An 18,495-nucleotide genomic window follows, 5' to 3' on the forward strand; every position below is an offset into this window, starting at 1 on the left:
ACCCTGATGCCTCTCTGCATCCTCCTCACAAGTCACCCTCCCACCCAGTTTTGTGTCATCTGCAAATTTGGAGATATTACATTTAGTTCCCTCATCTAAATCATTAATGTATATTGTGAACAGCTGGGGTCCTAGCACTGTTCCCTGCGGTACCCCACTAGTCACTGCCTGCCATTCGGAAAAAGACCCATTTATCCCTACTCTTTGTTTCCTGTCTGCCAACCAATTTTCTATCCATCACAATACACTACCCCCAATCCCATGCGCATTAATTTTACACGCTAATCTCTTATGTGGGACTTTGTCGAAAGCCTTCTGAAAGTCCAAATAAACCACATCCACTGGCTCCCCCTCATCAACTCTACTAGTTACATCCTCGAACAATTCTAGTAGATTTGTCAAGCATGATTTCCCTTTCGTATAACCATGCTGACTCTGTCCGATTCTACCACTGTTCTCCAAGTGCTCTGCTATAAAATCTTTGATAATGGACTCTAGAATTTTCCCCACTACCGACGTCAGGCTGACTGGTCTATAATTCCCTGCTTTCTCTCTATCTCCTTTTTTAAATAGTGGGGTTACATTAGCAGTCTGTGCCTGCGTGCAGTAAGGCCTGGACAACATTCAGGCTTGGGCTGCAGCAGACAAATGCCAGAGAGAGCCTAACCACCTCCCCTTGATATTAAATGGCATTAACCAGAAACTGAACTGGAGTAGCCATATAAATACCGTGGCTACAAGAGCAGGTCAGAGGCAAGTAACTCACCTCCTGACTCCCCAAAGCCTGTCCACCATCTACAAGGCACAAGTCAGGAGTGTGATGGAATACTCTCCACTTGCATGGGTGGGTGCAGCTCCAACAACACTCAAGAAGCTCGACACCATCCAGGACAAAGCAGCCCGCTTGATTGGCACCCCATCTACAAACATTCACTCTCTCCACCACCGACGCATAGTGTCAGCAGTGTGTACCATCTACAAGATGCACTGCAGCAACGCACCAAGGCTCCTTAGACAGCACCTTCCAAACCCGCGACCTCTACCAACTAGAAGGACAAGGGCAGCAAATGGGAACACCACCACCTGCAAGTTCTCCTCCAAGTCACACACCATCCTGACTTGGAACTATATCGCTGTTCCTTCACTGTCGCTGGGTCAAAATCCTGGAACTCCCTTCCTAACAGCACTGTGGGTATACCTACCCCACATGGACTGCAGCGGTTCAAGAAGGCAGCTCACCACCACCTTCTCAAGGGCAGTTAGGGATGGGCAATAAATGCTGGCCTAGCCAGCGACGCCCACATCCCATGAATGAATTTTAAAAAAAAATTAACATAGTCAGATCCTCCACCATCAACATCCTGGGGGTTACCATTGACCAGAAACTTAATTGGACCAGCCATATAAATACTGTGGCTGTAAGAGTAGGTCAGAGGCTGGGAATTCTGTGGTAAATAACTCACCTCCTGATTCCCCAAAGCCTCTCCAGCACCTACAAGGCACGAGTTAGAAGTGTGATGGAATACTGTCCACTTGGCTGGATGCGTGAAGCTCCAACACTCAAGAAGCTTGTAACTATCCAGGGCAAAGCAGCCTGCTTGATCGGCACCATATCCACTGGCTTAAACATCCACTCCCCCCAACAGCAGCTTACCACGGCTGCAGTGTGTACCATCTACAAGATACACTGCAACAAGGCTTCTTTGACTGCCCCTCCGAAAACTCAACTACCTAGAAGGACAAGAGCAGCAGGTACATGGAAACACCACCACCTCCAAATCACATACCACCCTGGCTCGGGCATATGTCGCCATTCCTTCATCGTACTTGGGTCAAAATCGTCAAGACCTTACCTAACAGTGCTGTTTGAACACCTTCACCACATGGACTGCAGTGATTCAAGAAGGCAGCCCAACACCACCTTCTCAAAGGCAATTAGGAATGGACAGTAATTGCTGGCCTTGCCAGTGACACTCAAATCCCAAGAATGAATGGTTTAAAATTTTTGTACAGTGTAATAAGTGCGTTGCTGTTTCACAAAAACCTTGCAGTTGTTTTGGAATCTTGCTATTATCAGGCTTCACACAATACCGAGCTGGGTAAATCCTAACTGCTCCAGCACCCCTCCCTTTATCTCTCTGCCTTTTTAAATGGTCAGTTGTACATGCTTGCTAACCAAACAACTTCTTTTTTCTGAACACAGCTTTGGAAACAGTGCACAAGCATTTGGAAGCGTAACAAATCAGCCCAGTGCAGCTGCTTTTGGATCAGTTACCCAGCAGCCACCTGGTTTCGGAACACCAGGGAGCAGCTTTTCGAGCTTTGGGTCCAGCGGAGGAGGTATGGGCTCCCGTTTTTATGGCTGAGGTTAGGTAAAGCACAAAAACAGGTCTTTCAGACCAATTGGCCTCCTCCCACCCTACTTCATCTAACCCTGTCTGGATATTCTTCTATTCATTTCTCACTCATGAGCTTATCTAGCTTCCCATTAAAGACCTCTATACTGTTCATCTCAACGACTCCTAGGTAGGGAGTTCCACATTCTCACCACTCTGAGTCAAGAAATTTCCCCTCAATTCCTTATTGGATTTGTTAGTGACTATCATATATTTATGGCAACCCCTCGCCCCCCCATTTTGTCCACACCTTACCCACACACACACTAAGGAGGAGATAGTGGCGTGGTGGTAATGTCACTGAACTAGTAATCCAGAGGCCCAAGCTAATGCTCTGGAGTCTTGGGTTCAAATCCCACCACGGCAGCTGGTGGAATTTAAATTCAATTAATTCATTAAAAAATCTGGAATTGAAAGCTTCTCCCAGTACTGGTGCTATGAAACTATCATCGATTGTCAGAGAAACCCATCTGGTTCACTAATGTCCTTTAGGAAAGGAAATCTGCTGTCCTTACCTGTTCTGGTCTACATGTGACTGCAGACCCACAACAATGTGGTTGATTCTTAACTGCCCTCTGAAATGGCCTAGCAAGCCACTCAGTTGTCAAGGGCAATTAGGGATGGGCAACAAATGCTGGCCTTGCCAGCGACACCCACATCCCATGAAAGAAAAAAAGTGGAAGTATCTTCTCTGTTTCTGCTCTGTCAAACCTCTTTCATAATCTTGAACACCTCGATCAGGTCATTCCTTTGTTTCTCTTTTCTAGGGAAAAGAGCCCCAACCTGTTCAGTCTTTTCTGATAGTTATAACCTCTCATTTCTTGTATCTTTTTTACACCTTTTCCAGTGCCTCGATATTCTTTTTATAATATGGAGCCAGAACTGTGCACAGTGCTCCAAGTGTCTTCTAACCAACATTCTATACAAGGTTAATATGACTTGTGTAGGGTTTGATATTGTACATTTCTCTTTAATTGGGAGCTCCTAGATTGTGAATTAGTTGTGATAAGTGAGTATTCCTAAAGTCTAGTCTGGGCAGTGAACAGCCTGTGGTGAGGAGTCGTTCTGGACCTGCCAGTGTGTGGCCTTGCCCAAATGTGAAAGGCATTCTCACTGTTAAGTCTCTTTAACACGTCCACTTAAAGGACTATGCAACTTGGAAACTAGCTTGTTTTCTGCTGAGACGTAAATTTATGTACAACTCCATTTATTAAAAAAAAAGGACTGGCATTTATATATCACCTTTCAAGACATCGGGAGGTCCTGATGAACCTTTTGAAGTGTAGTCACTTTTGTAATGAAGGAATCGTGACAGCCAAGCTTCCACAAATAGCAATGTGCTAATGAGCAGATAATCTATTTTTAGTGATGATGGTTGAGGGATAAATATTGGCCAGGACACCAGGGAAGACTCCCCTGCTCTTCAAAATAGTGCCATGGGATCTTTGATGTCCAGCTGAGGAGGAAGACAGGGCCTTGGTTGAACATCTCATTGGAAATACAGCATCTCTGACAGTGCAGCACTCCCTCAGTACCACAGTGGGGATGTCATAAGAAATAGGAGCAGGAGTAGGCCATATGGCCCCTCATGTCTGCTCTGCCATGCAATAAGATCATGGATGCTTGTCTTCTACCTCAGCTCCACTTTCCAACCCTATTCCTTGATTCACTTAGTGTCCAGAAAGCCATCGATCTCAGCCTTGAATATAGTCAACGACTGAGCATCCACAGCTCTCTGGGGTAGAGAATTCCAAAGATTCACAATCCTCTGAGCCCTCAAGCTGACATTCCCATGACTGAGGGAGTGCTGCACTGTCGGAGGTGCTGTCTTTTGGATGAGATGTTGCACTGTGCCCTCTCATCTGATCATGTATCTCATTGCTGTTTTTGGCAGCTTGCTGTGCATAGATTGGCTGCTGTGTTTCTCTTCATTAGAACAGTGACTATACTTCATTGGCTGTGAAGAGTTTCAGGATGTCCTAATGTCATGAAAGGGGCTAAATAAATGCACATTTTTTGCCCTTTTATATTTGTGATTGTTGGGACAAATCTGTTCAAGGCAAGACTAATTCTTTTTTTCTCATTTAATTATTTGTAGGGTTTGGAAGTGGTTTTGGATCCACAAATCAGTAAGTAATGAGGCTGAAAGTTCGTTTCTAACTGATACCAGAACCTGGAATCCTGTTAACCCTTGCCCGCTGATCAAGCCGGACCTACAAAAAAAAATGTGGCCAGCCCGTTAATGGGTTAAAAGACATTTTTCTCAGTTTTACATTCTAGTGATGCTCTGACTTGGCTTTTTGATGTGTTGTGTATCTGTTGTCTTCTGTATTCCTACTGTAAGAGGATTGTTCTGTTTTGTTCTCTTGCTACTAAATTCAATAAAGGATTATTCAGCGCAGGAATACAGTTTATTACACAATGAACAGATGGGAAGCTAAAAGACTTAAAAGAATCATTCTCATCTCGTTTGATTTATATCTCCAGGTTGTTAGTAAAGGGATCGGTAAACCCCTGATTAAATTGCACCATCTTTCAAAATACTCTTCCTGAATATATATCTTGATACATGGTTTATGCACAGCTTCAATTTTGATCCTATTTGTCTTAGAGTTCCTTATGGTTTTCCATTTTCTTATTAGCACCCAGCAAGATTCCACAAGCAGCAGTGAGTTTTATGACCAGATGATCTTGTTGGTTGAGGGATAAATGTTGGCCGGAACACGGAGAACTATTCTGCTCTTCATCCACATAGTGGCTGTGGGATCTTTTATCTCCATCCTAGAGTGCAGACGGGGCCTTGATTTGACATCGGAAAGATGGCACCTCCGACAGTGCAGCACTCACTCAGTACTGCACTGGGAGAGTTGGCCTGGATTATGGGGCTCAAGTCCATCAGATATGTGAAAACTACTGCAGTGAGCCACAGCTGGCACCTGACATTGAAGTGATTTAGTTGCAGAGGAGTATATCAATGACCCTTCGAAAAGCTATTTCCAATCTGAATTGCTGGTTTGTGTATCAAATTGTTAGGTCCCTTCCAGAAAAGTCCCACCAATGAGTTCCTCCAAATGACAACACAGGTACAATAAACTTTGGGTTTAAATTCTGTTGCAAGGTACACTTTTTTTTTTAAATGTTTGTAATTTTTTGTTAGAGATTGGTTCCTGATATTCCAAGTTGGGCTTGGGTTGCAATCACAGTGTGAACTCATATTCGCAACTCACCTGTTTTGTGTAATTAGTAATCGTGGTGGCACTTAGTTCAAATCAGCACGATGATCTGGCAGATGGAGTATAATGTGGGAAATGCGAAGTTGTCCATTTTGGCAGGAAGAATGACAAAGAAGCATATTATCTAAATGGTGAGAGATTGCAGAGCTCTGAGATGCAGAGGGATCTGGGTGTCCTAGTGCATGAATCGCAAAAGGTTAGTATGCGGGTACAGCACGTAATTAGGAAAGCTAATACAATGTTATCATCGCGAGGGGAATTGAATACAAAAAGTAGGGAGGTTATGCTTCAGTTATACAGAGCATTGGTGAGACCACATCTGGAGTATTGTGTACAGTACTGGTCTCCTGATTTAAGGAAGGATGTAAATGCATTGGAAGCAGTTCAAAGAGGGGTAACTAGACTGATACCTGGAATGGGGGGGCTGTCTTATGAGGAAAGATTGGACAGGTTAGGCTTGTATCTGCCGGAATTTAGAAGAATAAGAGGTGACTTGTTTGAAACACATAAGATCCTGAGGGGTCTTTACAGGGTGGATGTGGAAAGGATGTTTCCCCTTGTGGGGGAATCTAGAACTAGGGGTCACTGTTTGAAAACAAGGGGTCGTCCATTTAAGACATAGATGAGGGGAAATATTTTCTCTCAGAGGGTTGTGAGTCTTTGGAATTCTCTTCCCCAAATGGCGGTGGAAGCAGAGTCTTTGAATATTTTTAAGGCAGAGGTAGATAGATTCTTGATAAGCAAGTGGGTGAAAGGTTATCGGGGGGAGGTGGTAATGTGGAGAAATCAGTTCAGCCATGAACTTATTGAATGGCGGAGCAGGCTCGAGTGGCCGAGTGGCCTACTCTTGCTTCTAATTCGTATGTGAGCTTGTGCACAGGTACACTTGATCCAGACCAAATGATCAGACCCGTCCATGGTGAACCCAGCACATTGTGACAAAGTGCCTGCTTCAGAATGCAAGTCAAACAAATCCCCTCACCCCATGCACATCCATCTGTTCCCAAATTTATTGTTCAGTTATTTCCTTCCTTTCATTCACTTGGGCAAAATAAGCGTGTTCAATTTGTTGTCTCATGCCAGAAACTGAACTCGCTGTTGAATGATGTGAGAATTGTGAAAGGAATAATGGCTTAGGTGCAAATGTATCTATATTGAGAAACAGTTGATTTCCCTTCCACTTGGACATGTGCTGATGTTCACCCTGTCGCTTCTAACTGGCCCACATGTCTTGGCATTGGTACTTCATACTTCTATAAGCTGCTGTTAACTCAAATTATGAAATCCGGAAATAATTTTGCCTTCTGATAGATGAAATCACTGTCCCCTCTGACACCCTCTGTATTTCTCTTTCACTCCTTTTTCTCTTTTTCCCTCTGCCTCTCCCTTTTACGCCTTTATTTTGCCTCTAATCCGCACAGTACTCTGCTGGACTTCCCCTCGTTGTTTCTTCTAACTTTGGGCTTTTAATGCTCAATTTGTGGGTCACTGGTCCATTGCTTCCTGATTTACCTCAGCAACTGTTCTAGTTTTTTCTGATTTGATGTCCTTCATCTTTGTTTCTCAGTGGTGAAAAAAGCTAATTTTATACTGGTTAGTTGGGTCTGAAGAACCATCCCAAATCTCTGCCAGTGACATATAAGAATGTCTCCACAAAGCCTTCTCCCATGTTTCTTCATCTCATCCTATCAGCATGACCTTCTATTCCTTTCTCCCTTGTTTGTTTATCTAGTTCACCTCGGCCACTCCTTGTAGTGAGTTCCACATTCTAAACATCACTTCTGCTCACTGACCCACATTGACTTCCAGTCTGGCACCAACTCAGTTTTAAAATTCTCATCCTTGATTTCAAATCGCTCCATGGTCTTTTCCTTCCCTTTCTCTGCACCCACCTCCAACCCTGGGAGATCTCTGCATTCCTCCAATTTTGACCTCTTAATCAACCCAAATTTTAATCGCTCCACCATTGGCGGCCGTGCCTTCAGCCACCTGGGCCCTAAGCTCTGGAATTCCCTCCCTAAACCTCTCTGTCTTTCTTCCTTTAAGACACTTCTTAAAGCCTACCTCTTTTGCCAAGCTTTTGGTCATCTTTTTAACTATTTCTTATGGGGCTAGGTGTCAAATTTTGTTTGATAGCACCACTGTGAGGCATCTTGGGAGGTTTTACTGCATTATAGATGCCATATAAATGCAATTCTAGTGTAGTTGTGATAAATGCCCTATTGGATTTATGAGTGACTGTCTTATATTTATGATCTCTAGTTTTGGACTCCCCAACAAATGGAAACATCTTCTCTACGTTTACCCATCAAACCCTTTTGTAATTGTAAAGACCTCCATTAGGTCATCCCTCAGCCATCTCTTTTCTAATGGAAAGATCCCTAGCCTGTTCAATCTTTCCTAATAGTTATAACCTCTCAGTTCAGGTGTCATCCTTGTAAATGTTTTTCGCACCTTCTGCAGTGGCTCTATATGCTTTTTACAATATGGAGACCAAAACTGGGCACAGCACGCTAAATTTGTCAGACATTGAAAAATCCACAACCTAAGATTTAGTAGGTTTGGAAAACTGGAAATTCGCTTGGGTTTAACATGGAGGGAGTGAAGGCTGTTGTAGAAAATAATGGTACATGCCCATGAAAATTGGTGTACAACATTTGCACCAAAGCATAGACAAATGCAGTTCAGTATGTTAAAATCAAGTCCTTTATGACAAATATTTGCTGCAAAACTCCTCAATTTAAATGATCCAGTTCAGCTTTTTAGACACTAGATACCAACTTTACTGTGTTATTGTTTGATTCAAATTTATAGGATCATTCATGATTTTCTCTTAAGTGCCGAAACCACTTTGAATTATCATGAATAAACTGCAACCCTAATTCAGCAATGACTGAATAATGGAACCCAGTGTCCACTTGGGTAGATGTTTCAGTGAGAGAGATCATAGCAAGCCAGGACAGAGGCACAACATACCATCAAACCTCCCCTGCCCCCTCCATATTCTTTAGCAGGTATTTTCTAGAGGGAATGGTACCAGATGTGGTCCCATTTTGATTCTACATCACTGCTGCAAGTTGTTTGAATGTGCTGGCTTATCATACTGTTTGAATAGTACAGAATTACAATTAGTCAGGACACAGAACAAGGAGATTGGCCTTTAAACTGCCTTGTACGTAGCAAGATTGAATGAACTGTGACTCCTTTTTAATTCTGAAACTGAACGGTAATATGTAATGGATTAGGCTTTTCATGCTCTCTTAAGTGTTTAATCTGGCCCTTGAGAAATCTTTGGTATCAAAATACCCAACAAGGTAACGAGATTGACTGGATGCTGTCGAAGGCAACATGCTGCATGCAATTGTCAGTTTAAAAGGATATTCTGAGTCAGAACTTGGTTCTTTTTCAAAGGGAAATAATATTAAAAATTGAATGTACTTGGCTTTACAAAGCAAAAGCTTATTGCAACAAGTGGATGTAATGAATGGAATTTTGATGCAGGTTATCTATATTGTATGTTCCATTTTTAAAAGTCAGGAAGCCCTTGGATGTGATGAAAAATATCTTTGTGCTCTCCTAACAGTGTAGAACCTAAAGAGTGATAGAGATCTCAACCTATGTGCTTTGCCGAGTTAGCCAACTTCAGTACTAAGGGGTGCTAAGTTGCCCAGGGAATCCCCTGAATCAGGAAAGGACCATCAGCAGTCACCATGTGTAAAGGACTGTCCATATTTTACATCTAGTGAGTAAGGGATCATCGTGATGGTCACCATGATCTCCCATTGGCACGGGGTGAGTGTTGGTTGAGAGAGGAAAAGAAAGACTCATTTATATAGTGTCTTTAACAACGTCAGGATGTCACAAAGTGCTTCACAGCCAGTGAAGTACTTTTTGAAATGTCTTCACTGTTGTGATGTCGGAAACGCACAGCAAGCTTCCACAAACAGCAGTGTGAAAATGACGAGTTAATTTTTTGGTGGGAGGGAGTTGGTTGAGGGATAAATATTGGCCTGCTGCTCTTCGAAATAGTGTGATGGGATCTATGATGTCCACCTGAGAGGGCCGATGGGACCTTAGTTTAACAGCACCTCCAACAATGCAGCATTCCCACTGTACTGCAGTGGGGAGTTTCAGCCTGGATTTTGTACTCCGGTCTCTAGAGTGGGACTTCAACACAAAACCTCTGACCGCGAGGCAAGTGCGCCACCTACTCAGCAGTATTCAATACAGTGTAGAAGGTGGCGTATTGGGGGATGTATCTCCCAGTCACTGAGGCCTCCTGGAAATTGTTTGATCACCTTTGCAGGCTAGTAGCTTCTTGAGGTTTTCTTAAATTTGCCTGCGTTTCTCTGCTCACCACACCCAACCCCCTTCCTCTCCCAGGAAATTGCGTGACTGGTTGGTGGGTTGCCGTGGTGTTTGAGTTTCACGATGACCGCATTGAACAGGCTCGATGGATGTCCTGGCCTTCCTGTCCTTCACTTTTGTCTGTCTATCAAAATAGTCGATTTGAGTGAATACCAGGAGAGAGAGAGAGAGAAAGGCAGGAAGCAGAGGGAGGTGTTTTCTTGATGCAAGGCTTGCTGTTAATGGAACTCTGACTCATTTTGTAGAATCTTAGAGCACAGGAGGAGGCAATTTTGAACACTTCTATGAAATCTCCCCTTAAACTTTTCCATTCCAAGGACAGCAATCCTAGCTTCTCTTGCCTTTCCTCATAACTGAAACCAATTTACTCCCAACTGGGGTTTTGTATATCATCACGGACAAATTTTACAAGAATTAACAAGCAACACAAGCAACAATGCTGATTTAAAACAAAATTGGTGTTTGTGTCATGTCTTTTCCTTAAAATGGTCGCCTAGCCCGGGGTGGGGGGGAAATAAAATCATTTGCACCTTTTGAAATATCACCGTTCGTTAAATGAATGAACAATTTGTTTCAGTCAGATGTTGGATTGTGCATTGACAGCTGAGACTGTGAGCGAGTGTTTTTCATCGTGCCTCAATGCTCTTTTTCTTCTTTCAGGTCCAGTCAGTCTTTCGCCAGTGGATGGAGGGGTTGAATTCTATGCAGCTTTATTTGATTTTTTTAATAAGTGTATATATATTTTATATATATATATATATATATAAAAGTGATGCTTGTAGCCCAAGAGGTGCCGTGGGTGGTGTGATTTCCAATGAATCATAACTGCAAACCATTTAACTCAGTAATGGCTGTGCAAAGTGATATGAAATCATGTTCGTTACTTCTTGATATGCCTTTGTCACATGATCTGTCAATGCCGTATTTTGTCAAATAAAATTCTATTTTAAATTTGCCCTATCTTCTCACTTTGTCAATGAGATCCAGCTGAAAGTTTTAACCTTTATCCTTTTAAGCCTCCCACAGTAGCCACATACCATTTTAATCTCAGACCTGTGTATTGATGAAACTGCTTCCATTGTTGGTCATGCCACTCCCTGTTCCTTTTCCTAACAGCATAATGAAGATATTGCGATGATCAGCTTCAGAAATGTAAGTATTTGCACCACTGCCTCACTGAAAGGGAGCACGTGCGTTTATATCGAGTGCCTCTCATTGTCAGGATGCCGCAAAGTGCTTTTCAGTCAATTAGCTATCATGTAAACACTACAGCAGAGACAAATGGAACAGCCATTTTCTGCATGGCAAACAACAGACAATCAAGCAGTTCATCTGTTGGCTTGAGGAATGAAGGTTGGTCGAGACGCCTCCTGGTTTTCCTTGCCTCATGTCTAAGTCTGTTGAAGATCAATTAATGGCAATTGATCGATTATGTTTAGTTATCGGCTCCATTACTGTATCATACAACCAGTAGAATGGCAAACCAGATGGACCTTGGTCTTTTTATAAAAGCAAAATACTGCAGATGCTGTAAATCTGAAATAAGACCAAGAAATGCTGAAAATACTCAGGTCTGGCAGCATCTGCGTAGAGAGAAGCAGATTTAACATTTCAGGTCAGTGACCCTTCTTCGGAACCCCAAGTTAACTCTGCTTTTCTCTCCACAGATGCTGCCAGACCTGCTGAGTATTTCCAGCATTTCTTGGTCTTTTTATGTCTGGCAATTTCCACATACCGCAAGTTATTGAAAGCTTTTAAATTTTTTCTTACTTCTTTGCCAGTCAAAAGGACAGGCCATTCAATCAGCAGTACGCCAGTGCAGTGGTGTCACAAGAACATAAGAATTAGGAGCAGGAGTAGGCCATTCAGCCCCTCAAGCCTGCTCAGCCATTTGATAAGATCATGGCTGTTTGTAGTCTCAACTGCACTTTCCTGTCTGCCTGCCTTAACCCTTGTCGATCAAAAATCTATCTGACTTATCCTTGAATATATTCATTGACACAGCCTCCGCTGCTCTCTGCGGAAGAGAATTCCATGGACTAATGACCCAAGAGAGAAAATTTCTCTTCATCTCAGTCTTAAATGTGCGACCCCCAATTTTGAAACTGTCCCCTAGTTCTAGTCTCCCCCACAAGAGGAAACATCCTCTCCGCATCCACCCTGTCAAGTCCCCTCAGAATTTTATGTTTCAATCAGATCAGTCTTGATTTGGACAAGTTGAGTGAATGGGCAAATGCATGGCAGATACAGTATAATGTGGATAAATGTGATGTTATTCACTTTGGTAGCAAAAACAGGAAGGCAGCTTATTATCTGAATGGCTATAAACTGAGAGGGGAATATGCAGCGAGACCTGGGTGTTCTCGTATACCAGTCGCTGAAGGTAAGCATGCAGGTGCAACAGGCAGTAAAAAGGGCAAATGGTATGTTGGCCCTCATAGAGAGAGGATTCGAGTACAGGAGCAGGGATGTCTTACTGCAATTATACAGGGCCTTGGTGAGGCCACACCTGGAATATTGTGTGCAGTTTTGGTCTCCTTATCTGAGCAGGGATGTTCTTGCTATAGAGGGAGTGCAGCAAAGGTTTACCAGATTGATTCCTGGGATGGCAGGACTGACACATGAGAGATTGAGTCGGTTAGGATTATATTTATTTATTTTTATTTAGAGATACAGCACTGAAACAGGCCCTTCGGCCCACCGAGTCTGTGCCGACCAACAACCACCCATTTATACTAATCCTACATTAACCCCATATTCCTTACCACATCCCCACCATTCTCCTATCTACATTAGGGGCAATTTACAACGGCCTATCAACCTGCAAGTCTTTGGCTGTGGGAGGAAACCGGAGCACCCGGCGGAAACCCACGCGGTCACAGGGAGAACTTGCAAACTCCGCACAGGCAGTGCCCAGAACTGAACCCGGGTCGCTAGAGCTGTGAGGCTGTGGTGCTAACCACTGTGCCGCCCATATATTCGCTAGAGTTCAGGAGAGTGAGGGGGGGATCTCATAGAAACCTATAAAATTCTAATAGGACTTGACAGGGTAGATGCAGGAAGGACGTTCCTGATGGTGGGGGAGTCCAGAACCAGGGGTCATAGTCTAAGGATACGGGGTAAACCATTCAGGACTGAGATGAGGAGAAATTTCTTCACCCAGAGAGTGGTGAGCCTGTGGAATTCGCTACCACAGAAAGCAGTTGAGGCCAAAACATTGTATTTTTTTCAAGAAGGAGTTAGATATAGCTCTTGGGTCTAAAGGGATCAAAGGGTATGGGGGGGAAAGCAGGAACAGGTTACTGAGTTGGATGATCGGCCATGATCATAATGAATGGCAGAGCAGGCTCGAAGGGCTGAATGGCCTATTCCTGCTCCTATTTTCTATGTTGCAGTGGTGCCCTGCGGCAGTGCCCCAGAGCACTACACCACAGTGAGCTGGGCTGCAGGCAGGTTTTTGCCTTCCTCAAACACTATATTATCTGTTGTCAGGAGAATCGCCAGCAAACCTGGGTCTGCAGGAAAAGAACGATCGTAAAATAAACAAAGCTGAAAGGTAAGGGTCTCTTTGTAAACTATATTTACAGAGGAGAGGTATTGGAGTATGTTGAATTAACTGATGGCGGAGACCAGGGCAGTATTCAAGCAGGAGTCTCTGTTCCCACCTGCAGCCCTGCTGGACAGTACATGAGCAGGATCAAGCTCAGCCCTGATGCTTTCCCTGTTTGAACAACCTGCCAACGCCCATTGTACGGATTCACACATGAACCAGACGCTGGATGGTTTTGGCAGTACTTTTGGAGCTGTAAATTTTTACGGCGCAGGAGACAGTGTTCGACCTGTCGTGTGTAACTGAAGGAATCTAAAACCAATCCCACAGTCGTGCTGTTGCCCCAGTGCCCGGCAGCTTCCTCTGCTTCTAATATCTGTTCAAAGATGCAGTGCTTTGTGCTGCAACCAGAATGGTAGCAGTGATGCAAGACTTCGGTTACATGGTGCAGTTGGGATTGTTCTCCTTGGAGCAGAGAAAGATTAAAGGGAATTTAATGAAGGTGTTCAAAATTACAAGGCGTTTTGATAGAGTAAATAAGGGGAAGCTATTTCCACTGGCAAGAGGGCCAGTAACCTGAGGATACAGATAAGTAGTTGGCAAAAAAAAAAACAAATGGGGAGATGAATTTTTTTTAACACAGCGAGATGTTGGGATGCCCTGCCTAAAAGGATGGTGGAAGCAAATTCTTTCAAAGGGAAATTGGATATATGTTTAAAAGGAAAAAAACTTGGCAGGGCTGTGGTGAAACAGCAGGGGAGTGGGCCTAATTGGCTAGCTCTTTCAAAGGGCTGGCACAGAGATGATGGGCTGAATGGTCTCCTGTGCTGTATATTTCAATCCACTATCCAAGCATCCAGTGGCCTCTGCCGCAGCTTCTCCCTGCAGGCACTGAATTCCATGCTCCAGCAACCCTCTACACACCAGTATGAGCCATTCCGCAATAAATTGGCATCTTGAGGGAAGGGAGTTCATTTTTAATACGAAAATTATTCTAATCAATAGAAGCTGCCTTCAGTCTTTAAAGGTTGAAACTTTGAGCTGAGTCAGAGGAAACCAGAGCCCAACTTCAGTGGTTTTTCCACTGTGTGTAATTTTAAATTGCAGATAATTACATATTTATCAGCCACAGATGGCCAAAGCTAAATTCAAAGGCGATTTCTCATGCAGTAGTGTACTGTTAAGAATAGTGTTACTGAAACTGCACAGGGTTTAATTTACACTCTGCACCACAGCAGCCTTTTGTATTTCCTGATCTGTGAGAGCTACTGCCTCTCAGATTTATTGCAGTTTGATTTCTGCAGCTAGCGCAGGTTCTTGGGTGAATTCAAGGTTTTTCTTTTCCCTTTTTGCTCCCAATCACCTTGCTCCAGATTTATTGCATCCAGAATTCACCAGAAAACACGCGAAACAATGACTTGTATCCAGTCCCTTTGTTGACCCCTGTGCAATTACAGGGCTAGCATTCAAAGCTCCCCATTACTCTGAAAAGATGCCACCTCCCTCTCTGATCCCCTGGTCAGCCCTCCCATTCTCTGTAAACCTCAACTCATCCAAACTCTGCTGCCTGCATCCTAACTCACACCGAGTCCTGTTCACCATCATCCCGCTGTGCTCGCCGACCTACATTGGCTCCCAGTCTGGCAATGCCTTGAATTTAAAATTCAGATCCTTGTGTTTAGTTTCCCCCATGACCTCGCCCCTCCCGATCTCTGTAACCACCTCCAGCCCTACAACCCTTCCAAGGTCTCTGCGTTCCTTCAATTCTGGCCCCATGTGTGTCATCAATTCCCTTCACTCCACCATTGGCAGCCTTGCCTTCAGCTGCTGCGGTCCTAGTCTCTGGAATTCCCTCTCTCTAAATCTCTCTGCCTCTTAATGGCTTCTCCTTTAAGACACTCCTTAAAACCCACCTGAGCTCATGGAAGGCACTATATAAATGCAAGTTCTTTTTTTCACCAAGATTTTGGCCACCTGCCCGAATATTTCCTTATGTGTTAACGTCCCTGTGGGACATTTTACTATGTTCAAGGCGCTATATAAATTCAGGTTGTTGCTTGAGGAGCCCAACAGAAACAGCAAAAAGGAAGGCCATTCTTGCAAAACCCAATCTTGTGACTTGCACAGGCCCTGATCAAAGTGGCTTAGTTCATGTGAAACTGGCTGATGCAACAGGATCTTGTGGGCATGGAATCAGGAAGTACGACTGTTCTAAGATAGAAACTGTGGCAGAAGGGTTTTAGATGTGGTCCAAAGTCGGTTGAGAATGTAACTGCCTCTTTTAGCTTGACGCCTGTACAAGCTTCGCCTTAGTGTAAGGAAATGTAACATTCAACAGCTATCACAATGCTACATGTGCATGTCACATTCTCGCAGAGTGTGTCTAACTGCTTCAAATTAGATGTCATTAAAAATTTGCATTCCGTTACTTGAATAAATGCTGGTCTAACACATTTACCTCCCAAATATAAGCCAATCTTATGTAGTATTTCCTGTGTGCAGAATAACATCTGTTTACTATACAGAAAACTGAAGTGAGAAAAAAAAACTTACATTGATATGCTGTCTTTTCCAACCTCCGGACTTTCCAAAGCACTTGTAAACCAATGAAATGCTTTAGAAATGTAGTTACTGTGATATTGTAGGAAAAGTGGCAGCGAATTTTCACACAGAAAGATGCCACAAACGCAATGTGATCAGATAATCAGTTTTCTCGATGTTGGATAGCTCTTTCAAAGACCACAATGAGCCGAATAACGTCCTCCTTTGCTGTTTGATTCTACAATTCTGTAAGCTTGGTTGAAGGATAAATATTGGCTGAGAGTTTGGGGATCATTTACATCTACCTAAGAGGGGAGACGAGACCTCGGTTTGACATCTCAACCAAAAGACAGCCTCCCCCACAAAGCAGCACTCCCTTATTCCAGATTTTGTGCCTGGAGTGCGGGCTTGAACCCACTATTCTAACTCAGGAGAGAAGGGGGAGTTGGGGTTGGTGAAGACACACACGGTCAAGGGAAGAGGCTGAACTGAGCCTTTTGAAAACAGGGAATGCAGGGACATGACGGGTGTTGCTGTGCGGTGCAGGGAGTGACGTGGGATAACAGCCGAGTGCATCCTGGGATGTGCCTGACGGAGAAAGGGACTGACTTCTGAGGAGGCCTCTAAAATTTGTGACCTGAATTAGTTTGTGTGAAAAGGTGCTTTGATATTCCCAAAAAAATGGAATTGTAATTGTTGTATGTGGATGTGTTGGATGTCTAATTGGCAAATTCAAGCATGAATACTTATTGCACTCACATTGTGTTCCCACAAGTACTGTTGATTAGATATTAAGCCAGTTGAAATAAGCTGGGCAATGCCTGTCTAAAATTAGCACTCATAGGAATGTATCAGTGAGTGAACAACTTGCATTTGTTTCCTGCCTTTAGTATAAAAATACATCCCAGTGGTACTTTAGAGGTGAGAAATGGAGCAAATCATAAAGTTAGAAGTGAAGACTTGATCTGAGAGATGGGTTTTAAAATCATAAAATGGTACAATACAGAAGGAAGCCATTCAGCCGATCAAGCCTGTTCCAGCTCTTTGGAACAATCCAATTAGTCGCATTTCTCCCTCTCTTTCTCCATAACCCAGTAAATATTTTCCTTTTCAAGTATTTATCCAATTCCCTTTTGAAAGTTACTGTTAAATCTGCTTACACCGCCCTTTCAGGCAGCGCGTTCCAAATCATAACTCACTGCGTAAAAATATAAGTTTCTTCATGTCACCTCAGGTTCTTTTGTGAATGGTCTTCAATCTCTGTCATCTGGTTCTGACCCTTCTGGTACTGAAAACAGCATCTTATTTACTTTGTCAAAACCATTCATGAATTTGGAACACCTCTATTAAATCTCCCCTAACCATCTCTGCTATAGTCCTTCCTAAAGTGTAGTGCCCAAAATTGAACACTCTGGCCAAACCAGTGTTTTATAAATGTTTAGTATAACTTCTTTCCTTTTGTACTCTGTTCCTCTTTTAATAAGGCCAAAAATCCCATATGCTTTTTTAATAGTTTATTCAACTTGTCTTGCCACCTTCAAAGATTTGCGTATGTACACCCCCAGGTCCCTCTGCTCCTGCACACACCCCCCCCCCCTTTAAAATTGTACCATTTAATTCATATTGCCGCCTCATTCTTCCTACCAAAATGAAGCACTTCACGCTTCCCTGTGAAAGTTACATCTGTTGAGTGTCTGCCCATTTCACCAGTCTGTCGACACACTCCTGAAGTCTATTACTATCTTCCTCAATGTTTACTACATTTGAGTTTTTGTGTCATCTGCAAATTTTGAAATTATGGCCTGTATATCCAAGTCCAGACCTTTAATATATATCAGAAAGAGCAGTGGTCCCATCTCTGACCCCCTGGGGGACACCACTGTACACTTTCCTCCAGTCTGAAAACACCCACCTCCCTGCTTTCTGTCCCTTTAACCAATTTTGTATCCATGCCGCCACTGTCCCCATAATTCCAGGGCCTTTAGTTTTGCTTCTATGACTATTATGTTGTGTTTTATGAAAGTTGGTGGAAGGGGAAAGTAGGAAGTTGGTTGAGTTTAGAGAGATTTCCAGAGAGCCATCAGCAATACCAAAAAGAAACACTTGCATTTGTCAGGTCTCAAAGTGGTTCATGCACAACAAATTACTTTGAAGTGTAGCCAAATATAGCAGCAGTTTGTGCACAGAAAGATCCCACAGAGCAATGAGGTGACTGACCATTGACTTTGTTTTTCGTTGATTGAGGGTGGAATATTGGCCGGGTCACTGGGATGACTCCCTGCTCTCCAAGTGTGTGCTATAGCGCCTTTAACACTGACCTAAAACAGGCTGGTAGGACCCTGGTTGAGACTGGATTTCTGCTGCATTCTTGAGGAACTCAAAAGCATTTGGCAGCCTCCTGTGTTAG

General features: G+C 43.4%; 1 protein-coding gene across 1 annotated transcript in view; it reads left to right on the forward strand.

The window, feature by feature from the left end:
* The window catches only part of LOC137347455 (nuclear pore complex protein Nup214-like), a 163,338-nt gene extending 152,386 nt beyond the window's left edge, over positions 1-10,952 (forward strand). The window contains exons 15-17 of the mRNA XM_068011898.1: positions 2,204-2,340; positions 4,495-4,525; positions 10,658-10,952. Coding sequence (XP_067867999.1) covers positions 2,204-2,340; positions 4,495-4,525; positions 10,658-10,694 — 205 coding nt within the window. The 3' untranslated portion in view covers positions 10,695-10,952. The remainder of the gene's footprint in view (positions 1-2,203; positions 2,341-4,494; positions 4,526-10,657) is intronic.
* The last annotated feature ends 7,543 nt before the right edge of the window (positions 10,953-18,495 follow it).

Source organism: Heterodontus francisci, chromosome 32, assembly GCF_036365525.1.
Source record: "Heterodontus francisci isolate sHetFra1 chromosome 32, sHetFra1.hap1, whole genome shotgun sequence".
NCBI lineage: Eukaryota > Metazoa > Chordata > Chondrichthyes > Heterodontiformes > Heterodontidae > Heterodontus > Heterodontus francisci.